The 19,323-nt window shown below is 34.2% G+C and overlaps 1 protein-coding gene across 1 annotated transcript; it reads left to right on the plus strand.

Annotated features, from left to right (window-relative positions):
• The first annotated feature begins 17,509 nt into the window (after window positions 1-17,509).
• On the plus strand, window positions 17,510-19,145 carry LOC106121847 (pupal cuticle protein 36a). Its single transcript, XM_013317674.1, has 3 exons — window positions 17,510-18,314; window positions 18,489-18,781; window positions 18,978-19,145. Exons 1-3 carry the CDS (start codon window positions 17,510-17,512, stop codon window positions 19,116-19,118), a joined length of 1,239 nt encoding a protein of 412 aa, XP_013173128.1. The 3' UTR covers window positions 19,119-19,145.
• The last annotated feature ends 178 nt before the right edge of the window (window positions 19,146-19,323 follow it).

A 19,323-nucleotide genomic window follows, 5' to 3' on the forward strand; every position in this document is an offset into this window, starting at 1 on the left:
AAAAAAATATTTCGCGTGGCAATTTCTTGTGCAACATAACTCCAGCATGTCATGGCGCGTGCCCTAATTATCTCGCGGTTTAATTAACGGCGACCGCAGCGCGTCAGTGATGGGCGGGACTCATTTGTTGAACTTTTTATATTTGTCACATCAGTAGAAGTCGACTTTAAATAAAGCTATGCTTTTATTTTCTCGTCTTAAAGAGTGTCTAGAAAATTCATTATAAGTCGTTTGGAATTATTGTTAACTATTTTCGATATAAGAGCGTTTATCCTGTTTTTCAATATGACTATTTGAAACCACATTTGAACCGAGGTTACTAAATAAATATTGTCTCTTATCGTGACCTTGACAGTCCAAAATCTCTGTATTAAACATATCGCCATCCCTGTCATTATCTTTGACAAAGCTGAGATAACAATATGTTTTAAACAGAGATTTAAGTGTAAGAAAACCAAGGTTAATCCATGTCATGAACTACTACTACACTAGTACTAAACTAGCTACTAAATAAATTACCAATTAACGTATTTAGTTCTATTTCTAAATATTACAAGACTAATGTTACATAAAAATTAGTTTGCAATTTATCCACTTGAATAGAATCGTGCAAAAGTCACATCACTCGTATTTTTAATATGTATTTGAAATATAAAATCATAAATCTATCGATAAACATACCTTTATTGACGACCAATGTGTATCCAACACTAGCTGTCATTACTCCGTCTGCGCAGAATTGAAAAAAGACTTAGTAAACTATGTGTTCTTCTAGACTGTGTTCTACATCTATGGCAAATTTCACGCGAGATTCATGCAGCCTTTCTGGAGATACGATCCATCTAAACATTAGCATTTATAATATTAGTAAGATTGAGAATTTTCTGATGAATATATTTATTTAAATGAATAGTATTATTTTATCGTAAACACCCGTCACATCACTAGTCCCGTCGTATATTGAGTCGCACACACGTATACTGTTGTTACTTAATTAAATACAAGCTTTTATCATCAACATAATTTCTATTTTAACCAACAAACCTGAAAAGCTCCGCGGAGTTTCATTACCATATACTTCTTTGTTCTTATATATAATTAGCTGTCGCCCGCGGCTCCGTCCGCGTGGATATATAAAGAAAAATAATTAGTGTAGCCCACCCATCCATCCATCTACATCACATCCATCTAAACATTCGCATTTAAAATATTCGTAAGTTAAATAAAGAGTAATTCCTCAAAGCATAAATTCGAAAAAAAAATGAATAAATAATATCCTATGTCCGTCTCCTGGCTCTAAGCTACCTCCTCACCAATTTTCAGGCATATCGGTAAAGCCGTTCTTGAGTTATAAATATTGTAACTAACACAACTTTCTTTTATATATATAGATTTAAATCTTACCAATATTAATGCGAATGTTTTGATGGATGGATGTTTATTAAAAGATTTATTAAATGGCTACATAGATCTCGCTGAAATTTGACATAGATGTAGAACATAATCTGGAAGAACACATAGGATACTATATTTTTAATTCAACGCAGACGGTCTCGCGGGTGACAGCTACTATGTACTCGTATATAACATTTACTAATCCTTACAAAAGGGGGATTCCTTTTGTACCCTTTAAGATATCCTAAAACATATGAAAGGCAAAGTAAAAATCCTCAGATTGTTTTTACAAATATATAATTTACTAAACATAAATGAGAGACGTCTTCAAAAGCGACTTACAAAGAAAAAATTCAACATACATACATAACAGTAACATTTGTAAGAAGAATTCCGTTAAAAGGAAATTCTCAAGCGACCCAACATTCTGATGGGCCGACATTTTACCCTTCTTTTATGAAAGCTCTTTGTCACATTCAACGTAATTATTCGAACGTGTTTAATGGAACGCTAAATTACTTAATGTTTTCATCTTTTGTTCAACTTGAAGTGAAATGAAAAAAAAGCTCTCGCAAAACATTTGACGCGGAAAAAGACAAGAGTATTTTTGAACCTTAAGCAAAGCGCTAACCCACATTTACAAAATTGATTTTAACTTAAATATTAACTAATCTTATCTTACTTATATATATACTATATACTGGAAGAACACATGGGCTGCTAATTATTTTTTTATGCCGCGCAGATAGAGTCGCGGGCGACGGCTAGTAAAACGTAAATGAAATTCTAATTCAGTAGAAAATTTTATTTAAAGTATAAATGGTTATAATACGTCGTATTACACAAATAAATCTTTTTTCAATTTTTGATCTTAGTTCAATTATTTTTTTCACAATGTTTTTGGCATTAAGAGAAATTAGTGTGTTTTAACCGACTTCAAAAAGGAGGTGGTTCTCAATTTGTCTGTATGTTTTTTTATCCAACTGACCAAAGAGGTTGAGTTTGTATGTAAGTTTCGTTATGACCTATAAATTAAATAACTGAGCCGATTTTAGCCAGTTTTTTTTTAAATATCATTGTTTTTGAAATAAAATATATGGAGTTTAATATTATTATTAAACTTTCTTGAACATAGAATAAAGATCCCTTTTAATCCTCAACATAACTGTTATTATTAATTAGTAATAACTATGAATTGCATGTGTACACTTACACATCTCGGAATCAGAGAAACGCCCGACAATCCTGTTATCTAGCTAACGAGTTCCTACCTAGACGCAATCTGTCTCAACGATATCATCGGCTGATACCATTGCAACTCGACTCGAAGTCACATTATAATATTTCCAAAAATAACTAATTTATTTACTTTTCTTGTAATACCAAAAAAACAATTTATTTTGTTCTATTTTATTTCATTTTATTACAGCCATTTATAAGTTTACGCGTATAGCGTTGGTTTAAATAACTAATTTAGCAGTAACTATATTCCAAATTAATTATATAAAATATTGATGAATTATTTGTAATATTTTTTGCTGACACGTCTGTAGCATTCGTTGCGTTATATTTGGCTCGTTGACGTACCGACACGTGCTGCCGGTCCAAAGGTCTGACATCGACTGACGTCCCCTCTCTCCGGCATGTACTTATGGCGTGTACGCTCGAGACAAACATCATTCGCGCCAAAGGATTCTAACTAATAATGTCTGAAAGTAGAAAAGCCTAAATCTCGTGACATTTCCTCAATAACGTCGAATCGATAGTCTAGAATGTTACATTATCTAGACCTCCAGACTGTCTTCCTGTCCGGTGTTTATTGACAAAACTCATAGTAGTGGTAATTAAACGATGCGTTTTAAAATTCGCTATTATCACGCGTTCACAAAGCGCACCGAATGCTCAGTTTTAATTGCCACTAATCGTATACACTATCTAGATTTCTTTCACTGCTTGTTAGCGTTAGGACGCGTGAGATATGATCGAAATATATTTAATAACATAACAGTGGTACGGCAGTTGCGATATGGTCGCTAAATATTCGATTCATGGAATCATCAACGAGTTAATTTAATTAAAACGCGTAATTCGCGTTAACAGTTAAGCACTTATTAAATTGGGCTGAGTAATTAGTACAATGTAATTTCTTCTTAAACATCCGCAAAACCTTTACGATGTGTGCGTAAGTGTAAAACGATAAATTAACTAATAAAAATGCGACTGTTTGGATGGATAGATGTTTGTTTGAATGTATCTCCAGAACGGCTGCATGGATCTCACTGAAATTTGGCACAGATGTAGAACATAGTCTGGAAGGACACGTAGCATATTAATTTTCTCAGGTGACAGCTAATAATAAAACTAAAACAATAACGTAGAAAAGTACTAATTGCAATTAATTAAGAAATTCACTAGTGGTATTAAAGTAAATGACGTACTCCTGTATCTTCACACACCGATAGTTTAGGAACACGCTTTCTTCTCACAGCCGTGAAGACGAGAGTGTTCTTGTCTCTAATTATCTTCAAACCGTAACATTTCGGCTTATTCATTTATCAAACTCAATCTCCCTTAATAAAATAATCTTAAAACGTAATATATGCAATTTAGTTATGAAACACAATTTCTCTATAACATTTTATATGTTCCGTGCAAAATTTTGATTGTTATCAAGATACGTGAAAGTAAAATAATATAAAGCTATCGTACTGTTACTAATTGCAAAAGTTATTGCTGACATTTAGCTATTATATTTTAGTAGGAGCTGTAGAAAAATATAACGCTTAATTTTACCGGCCTCAAGAAAGTTTTAGTACCATTGTTTTATTGCTCGATTCGATTAAAAGATCTTAGGAACCTAAGATAAAATCTAGATAAATAGTGTTATAAATTGTACCATATCGAAGTATTACTTAACAGTATCTAATTAAAATAGAAAAAAATACGCACACAAAATGTTAACCCTTAGGCTTTATAAGTCAAAGTATCAGAGATAATGTACAACGTAGTAAATTTTCAATTTTATTCCGATAATTTTAAACAAAAAGTTCTAATTAAACTCATACTGATGTTAAAACAATCTTAATTAAATTTTAATTATACATGTACCAGTTATCAAGAAAAACATTCAGAGAACATAAGAAACTTCCTACGGTGAAGTTTGATGAACCTCGAGCAAAACCCTCACACGGGCTACATTAAATAAACCAATGTTTGAACTCAAACAAGACCTCTGTCTTAACTCATTAAACTAAGCAAAACAAATTCTCTTATTTAAGCTACAATTTTGTACGCTTAATTAACTTACATAAAACCTTTTTCCCAGAAAATTGACGAAGGAACAAACGTCTCTTTAAACATCAAATTCATAGCTTGTAGTTTACACGAAATAGAGAGATGCCACACGAGCGTTGTCATAATTTACTGTTTTATAGGATTACATGGGTGGTTCGGCGATGGTGTGGACGACGCTTTATAGTTTGACAATACAAATTTAAACTACTAAATGGTGGATCAAAACGAGATCATCATCATTAGATCATTATTAGCTGTCTCCCGCGACTCCTCGCGGGATTGAAAACTGGGTGTTGGCCGATTCTCAGACCTACTCAATATGCTCACAAAATTTCATGAGAATCGGTCAAGCCGTTTCGGAGGAGTATGGGAACGAAAATTGTGACACGAGAATTTTATATATAAGATACGTCCCCAATAAGGGGCTTAGAGCCTACCCATGTTAGAACTGGCTATGCCATAGTAAACCTTTGGCCCAGTGCGGGTTGATTTCACACGTATCTGCGAATTTGTTTGCAGATATGTGCAGCTTGTTAAATGTGCAATGTTTTCCTTCACCATAAGAACGCAGTTAGCATAAACTTGAACTATATATTTAGTCCGTTAGATCGGTGATACCGAGTTAAATGTTCAACCAATGTTCTTATGATTATTTACTTTACGTTATGTAACAGTGTTACAATCATCCATAGAAATAACCGAGGTACTACGACGTATCATCTGATGCTATTGACCATCTCAAATACAAAACACATTTTAAAATGTAATAAAAGTGATACACAAACCAGATAATTGGTAATATATTAAGATAAAGCGCACAGTTATCTTAGATCTTTCAGCAGAGAAACAATGAAAGTTCAAGTTTCGAATGGCTAATTGGCCGTGATTGCTTGCTACGTTGATATTATGTTACTAGATGGTGCAATTGCACAATGAAACTTAACATTATAGACGTACCTTTTTTAAAATTAAAAAGTTAAAAAAAACGACATCCATTCAGCAGTTTTGGAGATTCCTTCAAACATCCATAGATGTAAACATTTGCATTTATAATATCGGTAAGAAGTCAGAAGTACAATCTTGAATACCAGAAAAACTGACATTTTTTAGATAAGGTGGTAACCGAGCAGCGGGTACACTGAGGTGTTCATTAAAGACCATGGACATCAGCAATACCAGAGGAACTGCAAATACCTTGTAGGTCTTTGAGATGGTTACCTCTTTAGGGAACCTAAGTCATAACGTATTTGGAAGTCCTAAGGACAGACCATTCCACAACGCGGCTGTTGCGATGTAGAAAATTTCACAAATTTAAAAAACAATAAATGCATAATTTCGATTATTCTTAACCATTTTAATATAAATAACCTCTAAGTTTTTGCTAGAATATGGTTCACGACAATGCTTATGTATCAGTAGGCCGTTAGTTTCTTAAAGATATTATCTGATCCAGTATGTAAGTATATCTATGTAAGTTTGCAGAGGTAAACGGCGCGTGGTGGCTATCGTCTGCATCGGCCGTGACTCCGGTGCAGCTCCGTACCACACATCACAACTTGCTTTGCTTTCCATAACTATTGCCAAGATACTAATTATTTAAACCGTCTCGCACTTATTATAACAGAAGAATAATCTTTTTCTTGTTTGTTTTATAACGTAAATTGAAGATTAGGGAACACACCTGGAACAATTTAACTCGTTGATTGGCAGCGCTTCAGTATTTTTGACATAAAAAATGATGCAATAATCTATTCCATAGTGACGTTCTGTTGCCTGAAATACGAACCCTTTTTGAAGAATATAATGGTGTTAGATTTATATTTTGCCACAGAATTTTATCTAACCTAAAAATTAAAAAAATACGCTATAAAATATGGAAATATTTACTTAATACTAAACTAGCTTAATACTACGACGCTGTCCTCACGGAATTAAAAAATAAATTAGTAGCCTATGAGCCTACCAGGCTGTTCTAATTCTATGCCAAATTTCAGCAAGGTACATACAGCCGTTCTCGAGATACCTTTAAACAAACATCTATCGAAACATTCGCATTTATAGTGAGATTAAATTTATCAAGGATTTAATATAGCAAGGCTAATTTAATTGCTGTGTCGTAACCTATCTAAATAAATAAATAAAAACTCCATAGTCTCTATTGTAACAAAAAAAGTAAAACTTTTTAAGATATAATTAAGTTAAAATACCATTTGAATTCTTGCCGAATTGTTCTCTCAGTAATTCCATTAATGCGTCATTTGAATAAAACAATTTTCATGTAGCGAATTTTTATCGTGAAAGTTAAATAAGTGCTTATTAAAAATGTCTAGTTTGCAAATTTATTAGCACTTTCAAAAATCTATTTCATTTTCACCTGGTTATTTATTTACTTTGCAACGTTACTTTTTTTTTGTAACAAAGCGTACATGCAAAATTGGTGGCCATTATTATTTTCAGCAATTTTTCTATGGACTTTTGTTACTCGAAATTTATTTAAATAATTATTTTGTTCTTAGTGTTTATATTTGAGAGATAAAAACACTCACTATATGCTTATACTAACTGTCGCCCGCAACTCCGTCCGCGCGAACGTAAAAAAAATCTATTATAATAAGTAGCCTATGCCCTTCCAGATTATGTTCTACATCTCTGCCACATTTCATTAAGATCCATGAGCCGTTCTGGAGATACCTTCAACCAACCATCCATCTTAACATTCGCATTTATAATATCATTATAGTATGATTAGATCAGATTATCTTAGCTGTTGTGTTTTGTTTTTCATAAAAAAAAATCTAGTACTTCTTGAGTCTATGAGCAGGAAACAGACTAAATTTATAGCATAAATCGATTGCGTTAAGTTGCTTTAAGTCGATGTTATCTCTAGACCATAAACACCGTATGGGACATCGGGCAGTGCCACAGAGCATGTTCGAAGCATGCATAAATCTTAAACAGCTGCATAAAGCAACTTAGTAGTTAGCTGTTACTGGATATGTCACAAGACGCTTCCCTATAGTAATTTAAATACAATCTATATCAAAGAAAGTCACGTAAAAAAACTTATTTTATACTTACACTAGAATTCGCCTGCGTCTCCGTCCGCACGGAATTAAAAAATAGTAGCCTATTTGTTCTTCCATATTATGTGCTATATGTCTGCCAAATTTCATCTAGATCCATGTAGCCGTTATGGAGATACCTTCAAACATCCATCATCTAAACATTCGCATTTATAATATTGGTTAGATTTAAATCCTCGTGTCACAATGTTAGTGACAATACTCTGAAACTTCAGACTTTGAGGCTTGATTGATTTTTATGAAATGTTATAAGTATATTCAGTAGATCTGAGAATCGGTTACAGATAGTAATCCCGTGCGGATTCATGGGCGACAGCTAGTAACATGTAAAATGTTCTTAACTATCTACATAATTGCTAGAAGTAGAAATCTGCCATTGAACAAAACTCGTAAACACTTACTATTCTTAGTTCTGACTTCTATAGTATGTCACTTGTTTTGTGTGTAATAGTTGGATTATTGCAATAAGATAGAATAGAATTAACATTAATGACGTCGGTGACTCAGGGGTCAAGCACTTGACTTGCAATCTGCAGGTCCTGGGTTCGAATCCCGCCGTGTACCAATGTGTTTTTCGATTTCCGATTTACATATGTACATTTATCCGACGTTCTTACGGTGAAGGAAAACATCGTGATGCAACCTGCACATATGTGAGAAGAAATTCAAAGATATGTATGAAGTCAACTAACCCGCACTAGGCCAGCGTGGTTGACTATGGCCTAATCACCCTTAACTTAGGGTAGGATCCGAGCCCCTCGGTGGGGACATATAGTGAGCTGATGATGGTGATGATTATGAGAATTAACAAGGGTAAGGTATATCAAAGTCAAGACATAAAATTAAACCCTTCAACCGATTTACGTAAGTTCAATTTGTAACTTTATACCTTGCACGTTGTATTGTAGTTACAGCTGATTGTTTGGTTTCATAATGAATACTGACAATTTCTCAGCGTCCCTCGAGGGCTTTATTTCGGACCGAGATTGTCTTAGGGTCTTGTTCTTAATGTTTTTGCTGATTTGTGAACATTTAAATTATTCAAACTTCTGTGAGACATTATAATAAACTGATATCAAAACGGCTAAACACTCATTCGTCCGGTGGCGGCACCGACAAGTTTCGAGCCCATCGGGGACATTCATTAGGGTGAGTGGGACTGGTTTTATTTCGCGGACGCGACCCGTCGCTCACTGAATAAAACCAGTCCCACTCACCCTGATGGGCTCGAAACTAATCGGTGCCGCTACCGGACGAATATACGTAAGTGTTTAGTCGTTTTTATATAAGTTTAGCTACTAATTATGTTTTTTTTTTAAATTCCACGCGGACAGAGTCACGGCCGATACCTAGTTCAATATATTGCACGAGTATAAACAGACATATTTTATTAAAAATATAAAGTACCATCTATTACATTTGGCAGAGGATAAAGTTTTATCAGTCGCGCGCAGTCCACCTCTGAGTATTGATCTCAGTTACTCGCTGAAAGGCAGCAGCCATTGTACAAATTTGAAAAGATATTCAACTAGTTTTCAACTCTACATAGACTATCCTACAACTATAGAATGAAACTTATTGTGACAGTAAAATCTGCGTTGAAAATTAGTAACTTTGTCCGCTAAGAATTAAAAAAATATCCAGTAATAAATAACCTCTGTTTTTTTTATATCATAAGGTGGCAAACGAGCAAGCGGCTACCTAAAATCGCTGTAATAGCGAAGTAACCGTTGCCCATAGACATACACAATTGCATATGCGTTGCTTACCTTTAATCGACGGAGGAGAGGATGCACAGAAAGAAAATATTTTCCCTTTCCACGCATCCTACCATCCGGAAAGTCCACTTCCACTTCCCATCCTTTCCTTATAAGAAAAAGGGTGGGAAATGAAAGAGGACTAAATTAGGCCTCCGGGACCAACACTCATCAGACGAAACGCGGAATTGCTTCCACTTGACGCCTGTCTTCTGTGTGGTCGTGGTATTTCACCGGGTGAACCGGGCCAATTCGTGTGAAGATGTTAAAGCGGGCTCTACCACTGTTAAATCTCATATATTTAAATGATATAAGTACTTTGTAACTAACATTTTAAAGAAGTAATATACATTAAATGCATACGCTGTATAAAAATATGATATAAAACATTCCTACTTGACTATAATTAAATTTAAAAATCTTTGTATAAAACGGGATTTACGAACGAGTGCCGTTCCTCTTTGCAATTATGTAAATGTCGGATGACATTGCAGATTCTACTACATTGAATTAATGCGACAGGTTTTAAATGGATCTGGATGCTTTTAATATAACAACGTTATGTAAGATAACCGTACAGTTTTGTCCATGATAAAAATATGCGATAATCTCGTTTTTTAACTGGATAAACAAACACTAAACAAAGATCCTGATGAAGATATTCTGTGATTAACAATTTCCCGCGACTCCTTCCATGCGGAATTAAAAAAAAATTTAAAAATGGCGTATGTTTTCTTCCACATGCTGTGCTCTACATCTATACCAAATTTCATCGTGATCCGTTGAGCCGTTATGAAGATACCAAACAAACATCCATCTAAACATTCGCATATATAATATTAGTAAGATAGTAAAAAGTAAGATGTCACCCGAAGTTAGTATGGCTTTCCAACAGAGAATGAATTTTTTAACACGGTTCAGTAATTTCGGAACCTATTCAATGCAAACAAATGTTTCCTTCAAATATTAGATAGATAGATAGATAAAGCCTTTATTCGCTGACGATTATTAAACCTAATATTACAATATTGACAAACTTATTTTCTAATAATTAACTGATGTTAGATGTATGTATAATCGATTTCCCAGCATCCCGTTGCGTGTCAGGTTGTCCCTTGACATAGGCCTCCCCTAGTATCTTCCACACCTCTCTATCGCGCGCTAATGTTCGCCATCCCTTGGGTAAGTCGTCTTCCCATCTTTTGATTTGTCGTCCTCTTTGTCGTTTTCCTTCTCTGGGATACCAATCCATGATGTCTTTAGTCCATTTTCTTTTCTTTGTTCTAATAATGTGTCCTGTCCAATTCCACTTAAGTTTTTTAATTTTTTTGGAGACGTCATTTACTTTTGTTTTCTCTCTTATTGTTGTGTTTCTCCATCGGTCTTGTAACTTTATATCTAGCATGCTTCAAATATTAGTATGGATATAATATATAATACATGGTCGAAAATATTAAGAGCTGTATTTAATTCACTACACATGTACTCCAAGGTTTTATTATAAATCAATTGCAAAAGCGTTTCTGTCTCTAACTTTTCAACATTTTGGGTTGGTATTTCATTTTGATTTCATAAAGTTGGGAACTTTAATAACTTGTTCGGAAAAGGGATCCTATTTTACCTTCGATAAACTTTTATAATCTGTCGATCCTTTTTGGCTTAATGGCGGACAAACTTATTGTTTACAACATGCTTGCAAAAGTTTTAACATGTTTTCAGATTAAATACAATTATTTTATATCACAAAATGAAACAAAAATTTGAAACTGTTGAATTAAGTAGAATAGAAGTTATTCTTAATCATTTATCACTTCTTCATTAATTCTAGTACTTGCTTACATAATGACATTTGTTTTTTAATTTTATGACCTGGTAACATAGACCTTAAGGTCATAATGACATTTTACCGAAGAAAGACCAAAGAGTAAGATATGTCGATGGCGCTAGACACATCCAAAGATTATAAAATTTATCAATTATAACAGAAACAATTAGTTTTTTTTTTCAACCTACGATTTCATACAGAGTTTATATTAATCTTCTCTAGCTTTCGCCTGCGACTCCGTCCGCGCAGATTAAAAAACCTCTTGATAATTATCCTATGTTCTACAACTGTGCCAAACTTCATCAAGATTCGTTAAGCCGTTACGGAGATACCTTGAAACAAATATCCATCTAAACATTCGCATTTATAATATTAGTAAGATGGGATAAATTAAATTTCATAAATGTACATAAAATTCGATAAATTCTCATTTTAAGACATAAAATAACCAGTAGACGGAAATGTATACATATTTAAAGAGACATACTGCTACGTTCTGCGGCGAATGTGCTCATAAATGTAAGAATGTAATGTTCTCTTTGATTGAAAGTTATAGTTCATTTAAAAAAATATACAATAAAATTGCATACACCTTGACTTTATGAAAAAAAAATAGTTGTAATATTATTCTTGACATTTTAAAGCAAGTATTATAGAATTAGTGAGTAGAATTGTTATCTATAGTGTGTCTATTTAAGATAGGTTAGTTTGACAATTCATTTAACAATTTACTAGAGATTGGTTGAGTAAAATCGATTATGAAAATTTTCTATATTCTCTAAGCGATTTATAATAATAATACTATTTCTTTTGTTTTGATATTTGCATATGTTAGACAACTTTTATATAAAATATATCATTTACTTTTATAAGTAAAAATATTGATGAAATACGTAAATATACTAACAGTAACCCGCGACTCTGACCGCGCGGAAAAAAAGAACTTGGCTTATGTGTACCATACTGTGTTCTACATCTATGAAAAATTTCAGCCAGATTCAGCAGTTCTGGAGATACCTTCAAACATCCAAACATTCGCATTTATAATATTAGTAAGATTATATTTTGCGTTTCAATTGACGCGATGGTCAATGACCTTGATATGTAAAAAATCGTTACTAAAAATTCGAATTTTAAAAAAGTTACTTTAGCAATTCTTTTTTTATTTTTGATTGGATTATGTGCACGCACACTGATGTACATTTTTATGAGAGGTAATGTGCAATTTGCAATTTCAAAATGTTTGAATAAAGTTTTAATGAATAAAAAATTCTAGTTCGTTTCACTCCGAGTCAAATAGAGACGGTAAAGGCAGAATATTTATAAAGCTCGCTGCAGACAAATAAACCTTACGAATATTTTATTTCAAAGAATATAAAATGCTAATAACTAAACTTTAAATAAATAATTAAGAGAATCTTATCCAGATACCCAAAGTTAAGTTAAAAGAGGCTTCAACAGTCCCAGCTAGAGCTAGGAGTAACATTGAAAGGGGGTTTACGACAAGTTTGGGAATCTTAGATCTAAAAGATTTAAATTGTGTAGAATATATTACTCGCAGTGTATTCACCTAGGCAACCAATTCCAATTCTCTGGGCATTGATGGAACCTCATGAATATATTCAGAGGAGACGACTTGCCGCTTTTGTGCTGGATATTTAGCAAATAGTTCCAATATAAAGCTCATTTAAATACATGCTTAACTTACCTATTATTAAATGTAGTTTAAAAATGTTTTTATATTAAAACTTTTTGAAGTTAAAATTAAAGAAAAGCCGTTTAATAAAAAAAAACACTGAAATTTACGTTATTTTTACTTACATTTCTACTTATATCTTATATATAAAAATCTCGTGTCACAATTTTCATTCCCATACTCCTCCGAAACGGCTTGACCGAATCACATGAAATTTAGTGAGCATATTGAGTAGGTTTGAGAATCGGCCAACATCTATTTTTAATCCCGCGCGGACGGAGTCGCGGGCGACAGCTAGTTTCTTTGTAAAAGTATTATTTTATTGAAAATGTCACTGCGGTTACATTTGTATTTATTTTCTAGCCGTAGCTAGTGGACTTCTGCAACGCAGATTAACAAAAAAAAAAAAGTTTTACGTACAATGTCTGTATGTAAAACTTTTTGTTTTTAATTTGATTAAATTTTGTCTCTGTTTTTGTTAAAGGGAATGACAGGGATGACAAGATTGCCGCGGACGAGAGCGAAAGCGTGCCCGTGGTCCCGTCCCGATGCGTTGGAGGAACAGAGGGGTTTAGTGGGTATGCCTCCGCTATGGAGGAGAATCCCACATAACTACCGCGTCCCCCCCGGGGCGCGGAGTATGCATAAAGCATTCCCCTCTGAAAAAAAAAAGGGATGACAAGATGTTTTATACAATTACTAGCTTCTGCCCGCGACTCCGTCCACACAGTTTTGAAAATAAAAATAATAAGTATCCTATGTGTTCTTTATGATTATGTTTAACATCTATGACTCCTTCTAAGATCAGTTAAGCCGTTTTAGAGATACCTTCTAACAAACATCTATTTTAACTTTCGCATTTATAATATTAATAAGATGAAAGATTTTAACTGTAAATAGAAAAAACAAAATAATGTTCACAGTCTAAAAGACACTTTATTCAACAACTCGACTTACAAACTTATACAGGTGTCTGTATAAGTTTAATGTAACTTGATTTGCTTCGCTTCAGATTTACTAAAACTTTATAACAAGAGCTGGCCGTTTTCACAATAGCTTTGTAAACAAATTGAGTTAACAAGTTAAAAATTTAGTCTAAATTTAATTTCCACTTTCAAACTTAAGATAGGTTTTGTAAAAGTTTCGTTACAAATTCAATTAACTAATACAAGTTGTCAGTAATAATCTTATCTTACTAATATTATAAATGCGAATGTTTGAATGGATGGATGGATGATTTGCTTGAAAGTTTCCGGAACGGATGCATAGATATAGCTGAATTTAGGCATCGAGAACATAGTCTGAAAAAACACATAGGCTAATAATTTTTTTTTAATTCCGCTGGATAGAGTCGCGGGCGACAACTAGTGCTTTTTTTATATCATAAGGTGGCAAACGAGTGAGCGGCCACCTGAAATCGCTGATATAGCGAAGTGACCGTTGCCCATAGACACGCAATTGCATATGCGTTGCCTACAAAGGTAGGTAGGTAGGTAGTTAGTAGGTAAATCCTCTCGAAAGAATCGACAAAGGAGAGGATGCACAGAAAGATAAAATATTTTCCCTTTCCATGCACCCTCTCATCCTGAAAGTCCACTTCCACTTCCCATTTTTTCCTTATAAGAAAAAGGGTGGAAAGGGTAAGAGGACTAAATTAGGCCTCTGGGACGCACACTCATCAGACGAAACGCGGAATTGCTTCCACTTGACGCCTGTCTTCCGTGTGGTCGTGGTATTTCACCGGGCGAGCCGGGCCAATTCGTGCGAAGATGTTAAAGCACAGCAAGTGTTCTATAATTGTAAATAATAGCCAAGTCACTTTCAAATCTCTCCCTAATGTAATATGTTTTCTTATAAGGTCACCCTGTAAGCAAGTGATAGGATACTAAAGGAAGTCCATATGAAGCGAATATGCGATAGCTTGTGTAATATTTATAGATGTAGATAAATATAGAGAAGGCAATACTAAATAACAAGTGAAATTTATACCTATGCTTACATCACCATGCTTACTTCACCATGTTCGAGTAAGTGTTTTTGTTTGCTCGTTAATCAAGTCGACCTCCTATGCCCTAACTATTAAATATCTAGTTTACATGTTGCCGCTATGTAATCATATATTACGAATCAAAGGTGTTTCCTAATGCATGTAATGAAAATATAGGAATAGTATACGCATTTAATGAAAAATATGATAGATATCGTGATTACTTTGTGTTAAATATGCTTGCAACCGCTAAAGTTGTACAAAGACTTGCAACTTTTTATGAGAATTGCTCGTTTGGTTTTTTTTTTTAATATGTGTCTTTTAAACAAAAAGAAACTCCATTCTAATTAAAATTAATTAGAACGTTACATAATAAAAAAAATAAACAGAATTTAAAATAACAAAATGCCAGCGTAATAGAAACTGGCTATTGAATAATGTCCACTGCGAATTTCTGCGATGCAGCCATTATCTAGCGAGATTGGCTAATGCCGTGGTACAAACTGACAGCAGAATTGTGCCACTCTGACGCCGCGTCGTCTACCGGTGATAAAATTGTTAGCCGATGCAGGACAATTTCGAAGCCACGAAACATATAGACGTAACCCAAAAAAATAGATTTTTCATAAAATCCATTTTATTGAACGTTATTGACATATGTAGTATGTACCTGTGTCGATATTATAATTCTATCAAAATCATATGATTCCAAGAAATTATTCAATTTTGTTTCGTAGTAAGACTTAGCATAGTCCGAGAAGCATGAAAAATAAGTCCTAACTCATTTTTCAAAAATGAATTTTGTTGAAAAAACAAGTTATTACCATATACGTGGGAGCCGTCGTTGTGATAACGTCGAAATCGTTTCCACACGGAGCAATTTATATCTTTGTTGGCTATTTCACCTTTGCGGCAACTGACGATCAATTTCCATTGTTTATGTTGTCATCGTTTTTGCGAATGCAATAAATGTTTTATCCAGATTTGGTAACAGATTAATTTCACTTATTTACATTTCTGAAGCAAGAATCATTTGGTATAATTTATCAATCAGACGAAATAATTTTCACCCTATCATAGTTGTGGTACGATATGTGCAAGGAAGGAACTTAAGTATCATACAAAGATTTAAATTAACATGTCTTACTAATGCTCCTATGGGTATACATTTCAATACAAACATACAAAATACATAATTATAAATTAGAAAATAATTAAAGGTTCAACGAGGACACTGCCGCGCTCTCAGAAAGTTTAACAAACACCTTTTAACATTTCCACTTTCGTTTTGTCAATAGTAAAAATCAAATTGAATAAATTGCTATATTTTTTTCACAGGCGTTGCACCTATTACAAATCGTGACCCAAATTATTATTAATCGAATAAGTATATCTTGTACTACATGTCTATAATTTAACGTGTTTGTGAACAAAGTTTGCCTTTATGATTTGAGCAGTATGGTATAATTGTATCGAAAACCTTGCACTGCGTATTGGTTTCTTTTTAAAATATGTCGAGAAACGTATAAAAAATGTCTTTTCAATTTAATACTATTAATCAGTTAAGTTCTATAATCACTATTCTTCGCGGTCATCGATTGCAATTGGGTGACTTATAAACGGTCGATTCAAACCAATCAATTAACCTTACTTTAAGCCCTCGACATATATTTTCGAGTAAGAAAACGTGAAATCACTGACTATGACACAAGGCCAGAATATGGAAAAGAAAAAAACAACTAACATGATCAATTGAGCATTCTAGATTTTTTCAGGTTATTAAAAAATGACGTATAATGCATACTAGTAATATCTAAAATTAAAGACTAAAAATGAAAGTATATTCCATGTTATTGGTTAAATTAGATGAAGAATTTCAGCATTTAAGATATTGATTCAAGAAGAAGATGGTCATAATTATGAGGAAATTAAAATGTACATAAAAAGCGTCTCATATATGTAAGGAAGAAGTACTTACGCAGGTATGTCATATTTTTATTTTTTACGATGACGATGAATAACTATCTCATTAACACATATCAGATATCGTCCCAGTTGTCAATAATATTTAAGGGACAGATAGTCGTTGTAATGGTAATAATAGGAAATAATCTGCTTCGGGTTTTCCGTTAAGACTCCAGAAAGTATTGTAATAAAAACATTACAAATAATACGTGTCACCTACCTATACCAGCTTTCGCAACACCAATGCCCCACTGCCGCCACCAATGAACTGGAAAACAAGGTCTCTGACCGAATCATTGTGATTTAGGAGTTACGTTTTCATTTCAATTAGAAAAGACAATACCACAGGAAGCGTACAACTTCCACGCTTCGAGCCCTAAAATTCGTGAAAACTATCACAGATTTAATCCGCGTAAAATACCAACTTCGTTCCACGGTTGTTGGGTCCAGTATAAATGATCAACGCAATTCCGAAATGTCATCAGTCGAACTGTGTCGGTAAGCACGATGTTGGTAACAGTGTTTATATTTGCGTTCAGTGCTTTGGCGTATGGACAGGTCTTGCAAAAAGTGGAGTTAGCCGATGAAAAGACGCCTTACGATTATGTGAATGAGCGTTTAGATGCCATCGGTATGGATGCACGGTCTGGATTGCCACTATCGAATTCGTATGAAGTAGAAGAAAGTGAAGACTATCCTGAAGCTATTAAAGGAGCAGCTTCTACAGTTTTGAATACAGTCACAGGTATTGGTGGTGTTGGATTGGGTCAAGGACTAGGCTTCGGTGGTCTAGGGGGATTGGGTGGAGCAGGGATTGGTCAAGGAATAGGAATCGGTTTGGGAGGTGTAGGTGGTATTGGCTTTGGTGGTATTGGAGCTGGAGGAATAGGACTCAATAACGGCGGTATTGGAGTCGGTGGCCTTGGAGGACAAGGCATTGGCGCGGGCGGCGTAGGTCTGGCGAATGGGATTGGTTATATAAACCCCGGTCTCGCTGGTCTTGGAGGATTTGGGGGCTATGGTGTTGGGAATGGATTTCTTTATCATCCCATCTTGGGAGCTGCCGGTGGAGGTTACTTAGATAAGAAAGCTTATGATGCCGCACAGAAGAAAGATGCCGATGAAAATATTGAAAAAGTAGAAAAGAAGGTGGAAGAAGAAGCAAAACACGGTCAGGAAGGTTTCCAGCAGGCGGCGGAAGCGGCGAAGTCGGAAAAAGGTGAATCTGGTTTCTACAAAGGAGAAGAGGCAAAAAAGAAAGCAGCAGGTGATGAGAAGTTTTATGAAGGTGGACAGAAAATCGATAAACAAGGTAAGAAAATTTTCGTAAAATGATAAAAATATTTTTTTACTTTGACTAAAAGTATAAAACTTTGTGTTAGAAAAAATTGGTTATTTATTAGGCCACTACAGTGCTATGGATATGAATAGACCAAAAAAGTTTTTCTTTAAAACTAACCTGCTTACTATTTAATGTTACTTCCAGGAGCCAACGAAGAACATATCAAGAAAGCAAAGAGCCATAAGAAAGGCCACGTGAGCAAGGGATTCAAAACTTCAAGCAGTAAAAATGAAGAAGAGAAATCTGAAAGTTTCTATGATGAGGCTCACGATGAAGCCGACCATAAGGTCTCTGGTCAAAACGCCGGGTCGTTTGGAGAGCAGTCGCAGCATGGATTCAAAGGTGCACATGAAGAGAAGGTACTCGATGCCAACTCGCAGGGCAAAGAAGGACACCATTTATCTGAACATAAGATTGATGATACTAAGGCTAATAAGGTAAGATTTAAAATTAAACAGATGTCTTGTACTGTAATATTAAAATTCCTATAATACGAGTACTACAAAAGATAGCAATTATTAGAGAATATTCAGTATTTCTTTTTTTTAACGAAATTCTAATGAAGTTTCAAAAATTGGAAAAGGTTTAAATCAATTTTATCTTAGACGCAAATAAAATTCGTGTCTTTTTCAGGGAGAATTTCTTCAGAAAGGGTACAAAGGTGGCGCGGAACAGTTGGAAAAGTTCAACAATTTGGGCGCACATTCCATCCACGGTCATCAGGAGGCGTCCGGGGGATACCAGCAGAACAAAGCTATATTGCCAATTCATTAACTTACGAAAACCGGCGATAAAGATACGACAGACCAAATAAATATGATGAACATCATTTGTTTTTTTCTTAAGTTAACCTTTCTTTAGTTAAATAATTCCTTTTAATTAAAAAGTAAAAAAGGACGAAGTAATATTTTATTATACAAACATTGTTTGCGTTTCAAGTAAATAAAGATTCCATAAGGCTTGCTTCATTATAACTTTT

Source organism: Papilio xuthus, unplaced genomic scaffold, assembly GCF_000836235.2.
Source record: "Papilio xuthus unplaced genomic scaffold, Pxut_1.1 DF826933.1, whole genome shotgun sequence".
Taxonomy (NCBI): Eukaryota; Metazoa; Arthropoda; class Insecta; order Lepidoptera; family Papilionidae; genus Papilio; species Papilio xuthus.

What these genes read in the sequence shown, in the direction of transcription:
- LOC106121847 (XM_013317674.1), top strand. Translation starts at nt 17,510, where the DNA reads ATGTTGGTAACAGTGTTTATATTTGCGTTCAGTGCTTTGGCGTATGGA. An exon ending in ACAGAAAATCGATAAACAAG is followed by an intron (nt 18,315 to 18,488) that starts GTAAGAAAATTT and finishes TGTTACTTCCAG; the next exon opens with GAGCCAACGAAGAACATATC. An exon ending in ATGATACTAAGGCTAATAAG is followed by an intron (nt 18,782 to 18,977) that starts GTAAGATTTAAA and finishes TGTCTTTTTCAG; the next exon opens with GGAGAATTTCTTCAGAAAGG.